We start from the raw sequence: 12,538 nt of genomic DNA, 5'->3' as shown, positions 1-12,538 counted from the left end.
AGGGCTTTTTGCTGTCTTAAAATATGTCAACAGCATGACGCAATTGGTTTCTTTCAATTGGGAAAAAAATATCAGTATTTACGTTCCTAATAACAAATATCGAATGAAATGTTTTTTTCATACAGATTTAAATGCCGTGTCTTCGGCTCGGCAGGATTTATTATTTTTTGCTACATGTTTTTCTATTAAAACATTAACTGTTTCTCTGAACGACGTGTTTCTGTGGTCGATATCGCCAATGTGTGTTAATGTATTATGTATATGTGGAGTACTGTACTAATGACGACTTTTCGACCTTGTAAATTGGGGAAGAATACCATAAAGTACGCAAGCTGCATGTCAATCGGAAAGGTAGAATCATTATTGGGTGCGTGTGAAATATACGCCGGATAATATCACTTGAGGATCAGAAGGTCAGTTATAAAGATATACAGCAACTCACCTGCTTGTAGCCTTGACCGTGGTCAGCCAAGGTTATCCGTACGGGACGGCTACCAGTATACTTGTAATGAAATATATTGACCAATGTAGAAGAGCAATAGTAGGGAAAAATTGGAACTTCGGACCAGTCGTAACGGAGTGATGGAATTTCTAGTGCTTGTTCGCTTGGATGTACTTCTGGAACATCAAACACTGTCCCTAAATTAACCAAATGAGCGCGCGGAGGGTAAATGATGGCATGCACACGTGGGTAACATTTGTATTCTGTCGGGGAAAACATTCGTTCCCCGGGACTTAAGGATTCCTACGGAAAAGTGACGAGACTTGATCTGACAAGAGTACGTGTGTAGGTCTACAACATGCGCACTCGCGTGCAATCAAATACACGTGCGAGTCAGTGGTTTATATTCATGATAAAAGAAAACGTTCTTGAAAATTAAGTACAGTGCAAAAGCGCGTTAGTCATATTTTTTTCAAGAGATAAAAATCTTAAAATACTATTTCACACACGCCATAGTGACAGATCAAAGAACAATTACAGACGACGCTACATACATATGTATATATATATATATATCAATAGTAGAAGTATATTCTATATATACATAGAGGAACCATCATTTGAGTACAGTAAACACATGGTGTAGAGAGTATATATACAATGTACTTGCAATCGACACGTGTATTGGACAATAGCATATGTACATGTTTCACCATCATCCGTGAGCGAGTATCATCCCAAGATCGTCTCCTAGTCTCCAGGGACCCCATCTGGATATTTTAATAAGGGATTTCTACAATATTGCCAGTTTGGATTATAATCCGTTTACTATAGTTTTGTGCCGTTACGATAGGGTTGGAATAATATTTCTGAGAAGAGTTTTGTGACCATGACGCTGTCAGCGGCGAGCGCTGTCGTACAGACCGCCGAAAAGGCGCGCGCTAGACGAAGTACAACTCTCCCCGATTTGGAGGTAAGAAAGTCGATCTAAATATATATATATATATATTCTAGTGAGTCTTTACGGCAAATGAAAACAATGGGGTGAAATAATGATGACCACAACAGACCAGGTTTGCGACATGGATAATTATACAGCAAGTTTATTTTCGATTTTTTTTTCAATAAATGCTTTCAGTAATCGTATTATGAACGTTCATGCATTGTTAGTTTTTGTAATATTTGATAAAAGCAAAAGTAAATAAATAGGCTAGCAAATAAATAGGTAAATAAATAAATAATGATAATGATGACTGTACAATGATAGGATGCATGAGGTGTACAATTGCTATGATGTGTGGGGTGTGCAAGGTTGTTTATCTGTATGTTTAAAATGCTTTGAAAAATAAAATAAATATAAAATAAAATGAATAAATAAGATATGATAAAAAAAACTTGTCTGGTACATTTATTATTTTGAATAAGAGAATTTTTATGTAAAATATTATTCAACAGAACTTCAGAGTAGAAGACAGGACACAATTTCTAAGCGAACTTCAGTCAACCATAAAAACTTACTTGTATGAGTGTAATACACAATCAATTTAAACAATGAAAATACATCACAGACAATAACAGTCCAGACAGATTTCAAAATTGCTGATCGTCATGCAATTTTGCCTCTCCTTTTTTTGAAATATGGAGTCCACGATAAAGGTCATTTGGCAGTCCTGTAAAAGTACATGGGGAAACCGACTCGGCACACAGCTCCATGGTAATGCATTGACTGCTCACAAATCCATGTCAACCCTTGCTTTACCCTTGCGAGATTCTAAATCTTGCCAAATCCTCTGTTTCTACTTGTTTACACTTCTTATCCATTGTTCTTGGACACACGCGCATTACGCACGTGCAAATCATTACACGACACTTTCCCGTAGTAAGGTATTCATACAATGTACACAACCGTTATTGGGGAAGTGTATAGGCTTCGTAAGCAATTTGGTTCATCAGTGTTGTAAAACTTGATCAAGGACACCAAACGATAACCTTAGAGACTGATCGTATTTCTCGAATTTTGTGTCTATTAGAAGGTTGAATAAAATATATTTAATACCTGCCATTATGTGACGTCACCATAAATAACCGTATTGTGATTAACGAAAATAACAGCAATCTCGCAAACGTAGATAGGATGCTGTGCCATGGATACAATGCAATTGTTTGTATGGTTCATTGTGTGATATTTTAAATTTAAAACATATTTTCAACCAAACTTCGTTATTTCGAAGTATCGATCATAACCAATTTCAAAATACATTTATATAAATAAAGTCTTTATCTATTTAACAACAATTGTGAAACCAGTTATAGTAACTTATATAAATCACCGTTGTTGGCCCGGAACTCGATAATTCATGTTCAGAATTTCGTTATGACCTTCTGTCTACTAGAGAATTTTCAAGTTATCGTAACGTCACATGTCTAAAGACCCTTTTTTGAAACTATTGAGATTTGTAATATTCTAGGTTATCTGAGAGTTGTTGGTCTATATTACAGACTATGACTTACCATTTTAATATTTTGTGTTAATATAACCATTTATGATTTTTAGCATCTGTCTTTTACCCTACAATTTGTTTGATGTTATTTCCTTTTGGATCGCAGTGTGTTTCACCAGTCGATGGCCCTAATGACCTTTTATGTGTTGCCGGGCCGTTAAGAATGTCATTATAATAATAAATACATATGTACGTAGCTTTTCTTAATTTTCCATAAATAACTTCACACGATGTGTAATGTATGGTCTACACCTAGTGAAAATCGAGTAATTAACAATGTTGGTAGCAAAGAATACCTGACATTGGTACGTCATAGTACTTTTGGTTCCTAAGTCATACAGAAATGCAATCACATGTTTGAAAGAACTTCAGTTTATAGTCCTTCAACCTGCACGTGGGGGTTCATGCGGTGTTTAGGTTGACGTTTCTGTGCCAGGACATTTTAGAAATCTGGCGCTCGACATAGCGATCCAGATGTTAAACACACTCTAAATGTATGTGTGACATATACTATTTATACATAATATGGATAACTTACATAGGCAATTAGATTTGTCTTTTTTTCTTAAATTTATGTTAACAAATTCTTTTGAACGGATCCAATGTTCATATCTATTATAGTACGCACTAAGTCTTCTTTTTGCTCTCTATATATCTTTGCGCTCTTACATCAAAAGCCTATCAGAAAGACACCGACCTTAAATTTGGTGTCGGCCAAGATTAACTAGCTCCCGACCATCCTTAGTCTTGTTCAGTTCAAATGTAGAAACGCTATCAACAGTATGTGTATTTTTTAACGTTAACGATATTCTCCCATATCTCTTTCATGTGAATGAATGCTTATGTTGTTTTTTAGGTTGACAATTTTTGAGGTTTTGGAGAATTCTGTCTTCACCGATCTAGAGTTTCGTTTCGTTAGAATCAGATACAAAGCACATTTCTAACTGCAAATCCGACTTGAAAGAAACTATACTAGAATGTGAAATCCCGGCGAATTTTACACACATTTTACGAGATTTACAACCCAGGAACCGTCTTGAAGGAAGTGTTAATGATTCAGAAAGCACGAGGCATGTAAATGTGTTTAGTACCCGTGGTCCACTGTGTATAATCTTTGTTGTTCCGGGAACGCAAAAAAATAGCTCCTTAAATCATTGGGTTATTATAACTCCTAAATATACACGGAGATCTGTTTCACGACGCCCTTTCGCTGCGGAAGTTGTTACCGCCAATTGAGATATAACGAACGCGCCTTTCCACGGTGCTAGGTGATGTTTACACCCCCAGAGAAATGATCCACATAAGTCACTCGTAAAACATCACAAAACACGCACCCCTCCTCGCCGTCCTATAAAGTCTAGTCAAGCTCACGTCATCGTCAACATATCAGCATTAGTTTATTTTGAAGTTATGGTAACAAAAGATAAAATGTTGCATACCTATACATAAGACACCAGAAGGGTTCAACATTGCAAATTTAACAAAAAAATGAAAAAAAAAAAAAATTTCTTTCATCTTTCAGGTAGACATCTAAAATGACTTAAGATGTGAATTCCCTCTGAATATATCGAAAAAAATACAAATAAAAAGAAAAACTTCGAAGCAATTTCAAAATGTTAGTAAACAAATGTGCACATGTCAGGTATTTTTCTCTCGATCATGTTCCAGGCTTGCATGAAGAACTTTAACAATTGTCAATCATTATGATAGAAATATATTAATGTCGGAAAACCGTAATAAACGATGAATTTTAACGCTACATCTCGAAGCTGTTGATTTTTGTGCATTGATAATTTTGTGTACGACTCGATTTATTAAAGAATTTAAACTTTATTCAGAGTCAGAAGTCCAAAAATCACATGCATTATATAAGAGGTATTAATTCTGGGATAAAACGAAGAATTGGAAGAGTCAGCTTCCTTTATTCGGTGTACATGTAAGCTGTGAGCTATATAATGCCATTTTACCTATCATGTTTCCATGTGTTACAAATCCAATTTTCTTTTAAAAAATTAAAAAATGATTAGAAAATCGTAAAAAAATTAAGATTTGAAAAGAAATGTCAAACAGTCTAGCTCTCGTTAAAATACATTTTTCTTTGCTCTGAAAATAAGTTTTATCTTATCTACAAATACACTTCACAGTATAATGTTCAGTACAGAAAGGTCAAGTCCTACATAAATACTACATTAGCCATTGATTTTCTCGTCATCAGAAAGGCCGGACCAAAAGAGATCGACTTAGCTTAAACACAACAGCTTGTAATTCTCTTCATCTCCTAATTATTATAACTGGTATTTCATAGTAGTTGTATTATTATATAAATGTGCCCATACTAAATTTAATTTACAAATTTGCAAAAACACTTTCTATATTTGCATTACATAAAATTTATACGACCTTGTTTGTATGATAATTTCTACGTCATTTAACAAGAAGTCTATACAGATCTCAGACAATCAGGGCCAAAACATCAGACACCACTCCGGTGGTCAATTAGGTCCAGTCTTTACACACAACTCCGGTGGTCAATTAGGTCCAGTCTTTACACACAACTCCGGTGGCCATTAAGGTCCTGTCTTTACACACAACTCCGGTGGCCATTTAGGTCAAGTCTTTACACACACCTCCGGTGGCCATTTAGGTCCAGTCTTTACACACAACTCCGGTGGTCATTTAGGTCCAGTCTTTACACACACCTCCGGTGGTCATTTAGGTCCAGTCTTTACACACAACTCCGGTGGCCATTTAGGTCCAGTTTTTACACACGAAACTCCGGTGGCTTTTTTGGCCCAGTCTTTGCACACGAAACTCCAGTGGCCATTTAGGCCCAGTTTTTACCGGTTGCTATTTACGTACAGTCTATATATAACGTTTAGGCCCCGTTAATACAGAGCTCGTTTCGACCCATTCTTCACAATATAATGATTAATGACAAGTCTGTATACAACTCATATTGTCTAATTTCTCCTGAACAAGTTCAGACCAATTCTTTACAGCTTTCACGTGACCGTTTAGACCCCGTTCATGTATACACAGACCTCAGGTAACCGTTTTGGCTCAGAACAGACTTTACAGAAATCTGTGTGCCATTTAAGGCAATTCTTCACAGAACTCAGGTAACCTTTATGTTATGTATATGATTTATAGACCTCATATGGTAGTTTATGACCAATATTTACAGAAATCTGGTGGCCCTTTAGATCCAATATATATATAGAACTCTGCTGACCATTTAGGCCCAGATAAGTCTTTATAGACCTTTGCTGACCGTTTAGGCCCATTCTTCACAGAACTCACGTGATCATTAGGTCCATCATTTATAGACCTTATATGGTCATCTAGGCCCAATATATATAGAACTCAGGTAACCTTTATGTATATTATTTATAGACCTCATATGGTCATTTAGGCCAAATATCTATAGAACTCTGATGGTCGTTTAGACCCAGAACAGTCTTTAAAGACCCATTCTTTAAAATCTCAGGTGACCTTTAGGTTTTTAGGCCCGATATATATAAAGAACCCTGGTGGCCGTTTAGGTCCATTCTTTACAGATCTCATGCGTTCATTAAGTATGTTTCTCAGGTGACCGTGAGGGTTCTAGGTCGCCTGTTTTACTGTTCTAGAGACAAGGTTGTGTCTTTAAGGCTTTGTTTATGTCACTGATATTCCTACCCTCTTGTATGTACACGCAAACAACGGTAGTAAACAAAGCAATATGCAGCACCGTCAATAAATATATAATCAATAAATGAAATCTCACGGGAACGAGTATTCCTGGCCGTGGCTTTATAAATCTGAAATAAAATCGGTAGTCCTTGACGCATGCGCAGTACATTCAAAGATGAATGGGATGTGTTAGGTTGCAGTAACGTTACACGATCAATGTCAATTGTTCACCCTTTCGTTGGTTAGATATTCAGTGGAGATTCTGCATATGGACGATGACAAAAATACAAAGAAACTACACTCAGTGTGTTCATAAATGTTTCTAAAATAAAATGTAGAGTGGTTCCTGCAGTCTGTCACTGATGTTCACCAAATGTAACTCTACAAAAGAAGCAGCACCAGTCAGAACTAGGTATAAGGATGAATAGATTATTACAGTCTTGAAATTGTGACGTCATAAATTAATTGCGCCATATGAACTTTCACGTCATCAAAATGATATTACCGATGTTTTTTGTTTTGTTTTTTTAATTAGCTGTAGCTGTGCGTGTTAATTTTTTTCTGTTGTTTCCACTTCGAAAAGGATTCAAGAAAAAAGTTGTGATGTTTCCTTTAACATCGTCCTGGTTTCATCAATGTTCTGAAATAGAAATAGATTTAGATTATATTATACCAGACACATGACGAGTTGAATAATCTGAGTTATTATTGTCGAAAAATGTCAGTGTACAATATAGAATATTTAATAAATAATTTTTTTCCGTATTTCTTTTGAACGGCAATATTTGTTTTATAAATGAATTACCTTGACCTCAATTCAAGAAAGCGCGGTCAATTTTGTCGAAATATTTGAATGATTTTCCCGAAAATATCAAATGTCATTAGGTTAAATTATTGACAAGCTGGGTAGATAGTAAGCACATAGTACATAGTCCCACGGCAGACATTGCAATACAGGTTAGCGATACAGGCGAAACAGTTTTTTGTTTTACACTCTGAATTACGGAAATCCAGCACTATTCCTTCCGAGTGGTAATGTGAATTTGGATATCTGGTATACGGTCGATGCAATCAGATATTCTGATTCGCCTCATAACTCGTCAATATTGCTGTTTGGGGACTGGAATACTGCCGGTCACAACCTCCATCATTTGTCTAGGTATATTGAAATAGTCCAACACTGAATTCCATTCATTGACCGATTGGGAATTGAGAGATATCATATTGGATGCAGGGGTATATTGGTGCCGTATCTTAGACAGATATGTGTATAATTGTGTATAAATTATACACAGATACATACGATCTCAGTAGTCATTCCATTGTCTCGTCAATACGTTATAACGTATTATAAATAACAGCCATGACAGAGACGATTTTTTTCTCATTTACGTCAAACGTGAAGAGACAAGTGGAGATAGCTTTGTTTAAAACCAGTGTTTTTATTGGCCGACATATACAAATAATTATTCAAGCAGCAACATATTGTCTTTGTTTATCAAACGTTTGATTGGTTAATAGGTCCTCGTATCACACGCCTAATTACACGTAACAACACATAATCGTGCAATGCAATTTCTAAGTTTTCTTCGTATCGACAAGATATGAACAAAGACGTGTGATTTACTATACAATAAATGACACTCCGACGCCTAATTATTCTGTCATTTTGTAATTCAGGTCGATCTGGTCTTGTGAGCCAATTTCTCCCACAGTGCACTGTAGTGTTCTAAACAGCATCTTTTTTAAACGGATCACGCCATTTCAAGATTCTTGAAAAAACGTACTTGTGTCAAATATGAAATTATTTCATATTTTTTCTGTCGTGTTATTTGTATCAGCATTTTGAAAATAATCATATGCTTACCTGGAAAATGATTACTCCATCTTATGTGGCTATAAATGCTACGAATTACATCGCGGAAGAATAATTGTGAGTAAACAGTCACCAACCGTCGTGTTTCTATTTTGTACTTTCACTTTGCAGCTACTAATTGTTATCTCGAGATACATTTTCATTTATAGTGACATCAGTGATGACTGATGTTAATGCGACATCAATACTGACACATTTTCTCTCCGAAGGCGCGGATGTCAATGTTTACGCTGATCAATAGTATACAAAACATCCCACAGGTACTTTACGCGTGTTATAAGGGACGACGCCATTTTATCTGACTTCAAACTTTGATCCTGATCGCGAGGTCAACTATGGTGTATTGTGACTGTAAAGGAACGATAACTCTGGTGGAGATTTCTTGTGAACGTTTATTTATTGCCACGTCATCGGTTTTGCATGAGAAAATAACGTCATTCTCTCACGTACAAATGACGCAACATTTAATATGTGTATCCAAGAGTAGATAACTCTGTTTCACAAAGAGACGAAATTGTGACGTCAGTATTTTGTGCAAAGAATCGACGACTTTATCATTAAGATGGCTGTTCAACTTTGCGGATTGCATTGACGTTGATTTTTTCTTCGTTTCAATCAAATTGTAATTAGCATGAGACAAGAACATGGGTAGAAAATATGAAAATAAACATTAAATTATCCTATTATGACTTTCATTTTACGGTTGTTATGAAAGACAGAATTTATCAGTAAAACAGGATGCAAAATAGTGTGTTTGTCTGCAAAGCTTTGTCATTTATAGTACATGTAATTGTCATAACAAGAAAGTGCCATGCTAAATACAATCTGTTATGGTTTCTGGCGAGTAGATTAAGGTACGATGTAATTCACTCATATAAGTTTCAAAGAATTATCTAAGTTTTCAGAGTAATTACGGTGATACAGGTAGATAATTACGACGTTATCTGGTAAATTGACCAAGAGATATGTATCGTAGTTCTGTATATATTTATTTGCTCAAACGGTCTGATAAATATCTAGTGGTGAAAGCACGTGTAGTGACTATGGTAGACTCGTGTAAGGGATGTTCTGTGCCGGCACGCGCGGTAGATCTACTATCTAGAAGAGAACAGCTGGATTGATATCCATCAGAGTTGGGCCAATCCTGGGTATAGATACTGTAACGACAGGAACGTAGTGTTACTGATACAATGAAAACAACAACAACACGTTGTCTCACGTGTTTGTTACCATGGTTACGGCCAACACAATATATATACACTCTCAGTGTTATCATAGTCACGTGGTTGTTATAATCAAACCAAAGGATGGACAGACATAGTGTTTATGTAGGAGGACGGACAGACACGATTTATGTAAAAGGATGGACAGACATGATGTATATGTAGAAGGACGGACAGACATGATGTATATGTAGAAGGATGGACATATGTGATATATTTGTAGGAGGACGGACAGACATGATGTATATGAAGAGGGGTGGAGAGATATGATGTATATGTAGAAGGATGGACAGAAATGATTAAATGTAGAAGGACGGATAGACATGATTAAATGTAGAAAGAAGGACAGACATGATTAAATGTAGAAAGAAGGACAGACATGATGTATATGTAGAAGGACGGATAGACATGATGTATATGTAGAAAGGACGGACAGACATGATGTATATGTAGAAGGATGGACAGAAATGATTAAATGTAGAAGGACGGATAGACATGATTAAATGTAGAAGGAAGGACAGACATGATTAAATGTCGAAGGAAGGACAGACATGATGTATATATAGAAGGACGGATAGACATGATTAAATGTAGAAGGAAGGACGGACATGATATATATGTAGAAGGATGGACAGACATGATTTATATGTAGAAAGAAGGTTGAACAGACATACTGATGTTTTAAGAATCTGTACATATTTGTTAGAAAATTCTTTCCGCGATTGTGTTTTAGCTTAATTGTTTGCTGTGTTCATTGCCTCATGGATAACTATTATTATGATTCTAATTCACTACGTTCAAACGAACATAAATCATTTATCATATAAAACTCAAAAGTTATATATGTATGTGGCCTTCGACGGTCATCTAGCCTTATTTATGCAATCTTACAACAAAATTCGATCTTATTGAGCCATTCACGAAATCTCCCGACGTCATTTATTCCTCCAACTTCCGGAATAAGCGTGTCACTTCCGGAGCTCCGTAATAGTCGTAGGTTTATCTACTTACAGAAAAAAAACAAACATAAAAAAACATAAGGAAAATAAAGTATATGTCTAAACAAGTTGACCATCAAGACTCGAATGACCATGCTACACTATAATCTTATTTATTAACCCGATTGACACTCGTGTCGTACCTTTCTCACGTGCGATATCGAGCAATACGCCACCGCGCACGTCCCTCAATACGGACAACTGTCCAAAGGACCTCGTCTACTAAGAGTGCGCATGTACCGAATGACCCACATGCATTGTGTTTCGTGACTATGATACATTCATTTATTTTGAGACAGGTATTCTTGTAGTGCAGTGGAGGTTACCTTACTGAACGTCATCACATGTTTATATTTTAGTGTCTTACCTGCGCATGAAGATTCGTGATCTCAATTTTCTTTTTTAAAAAAATGGTAATATTTAACCGCGAGGATTTAGTTAGGCATAAAATAGACATCATATATCTTTATAGACCAGCGTGAAACAAACTTTGATCATTTTCATTCTGATGGAAAATATTTGAAGTCATACAAAAAATCTATGAAATGAAGGTGACCGCTGTTTGGCTTGCACGTTATATCCGGATATCAGAATACGACCTCGTTTTATCATTTGATATTCTGTAATATCTGTTGACGTGTCGATGTGTCGATATTAACATTGGCATTCGGTTCCGTTTACTGTTTACATCGCATGGACCTATTTATTTTGACAATTTTTTTTTTTTTTGTGGGGGGGGGGGGGGGACATCTAAGGAGGGATGACACCTGAAATAAACCCTCTAAAAGGCTTATATATCACCGGTGAAAATAACATCCCTCTTTTGGTATTTATTTCATGGACATCTAAGAGGGATGACACCTGAAATAAACCCTCTAAAAGGCTTACAAATATATCTGATAGGTCCGTCCGACTACACGGAACAAATTCGTGGGTTTCTGCCGTCCCCGATTACTTAATTCGAAAGACGTATAAAACAAAAAAATACTTTTTCCAAGGATCCATTTTTGTTTCCTTGGTCGTCTCCTCTGTTTCAAAATTTAGGACCTTAGCATCACTGACGAGTCCTAAAAGGCCGAACAAGCTGTTTGACGTAACATTACTGACGAGTCTTACAGGACGAAAAAGCTGTTTGACGTAGCATCACTGACGAGTCCTTAAAGGACACAAAAGCTGTATGATATAGCATTACTGGCGTGTCCTAAAGGACGAAAACGCTGTATGACGTAGCATCACTGACTAGTCCTAAAGGATGAAAACGCTGTATGACGTAGCATCACTGACGAGTCCTTAGAGGACACAAAAGCTGTATGACGTAACATTACTGCTAAGTCCTAAAAGGACGAAAAAGCTGTATGACGTAGCATCACTGACGAGTCCTAAAAGGACACAAAGCTGTATGACGTAACATTACTGACGAGTCCTAAAAGGACGAAAACGCTGTATGACGTAGCATCACTGACTAGTCCTAAAAGCTGTATGACGTAGCATCACTGACTAGTCCTAAAGGACGAAAAAGCTGTATGACGTAGCATCACTGACGAGTCCTAAAGGACGAAAAAGCTGTATGGTATAGCATCACGTAACATTACTGACGAGTCCTAAAGGACGAAAACGCTGTATGACGTAGCATCACTGACTAGTCCTAAAGGACGAAAACGCTGTATGACGTAGCATCACTGACGAGTCCTAAAAGCTGTATGACACCGTTGAATTGATTATTTTGCTCCACTGTATCTAACTCTTTTTACGTGTCTTTTACAATTTGCAATAGTTTCGAATATTGCATTGATGCATTGTTTCCAGGCAGAACTACTTTGATCTGA

The 12,538-nt window shown here is 36.4% G+C and overlaps 1 protein-coding gene across 3 annotated transcripts in view; it reads left to right on the top strand.

Annotated features, from left to right (window-relative positions):
* Positions 1 to 1,166: 1,166 nt before the first annotated feature.
* The window catches only part of LOC132554021 (dipeptidyl peptidase 4-like), a 224,730-nt gene continuing 213,358 nt past the window's right edge, over positions 1,167 to 12,538 (top strand). For all 3 annotated transcript variants that reach the window (XM_060218317.1, XM_060218316.1, XM_060218315.1), the window contains exon 1: positions 1,167 to 1,415. In XM_060218317.1, coding sequence (XP_060074300.1) covers positions 1,332 to 1,415 — 84 coding nt within the window. In that variant the 5' untranslated portion in view covers positions 1,167 to 1,331. The remainder of the gene's footprint in view (positions 1,416 to 12,538) is intronic.

Source organism: Ylistrum balloti, unplaced genomic scaffold (assembly GCF_031769215.1).
Source record: "Ylistrum balloti isolate Yb309-2 unplaced genomic scaffold, AGI_CSIRO_Ybal_v1 Utg370370, whole genome shotgun sequence".
Taxonomy (NCBI): Eukaryota; Metazoa; Mollusca; class Bivalvia; order Pectinida; family Pectinidae; genus Ylistrum; species Ylistrum balloti.
This window is presented reverse-complemented; position numbering and strand designations above follow the sequence as displayed.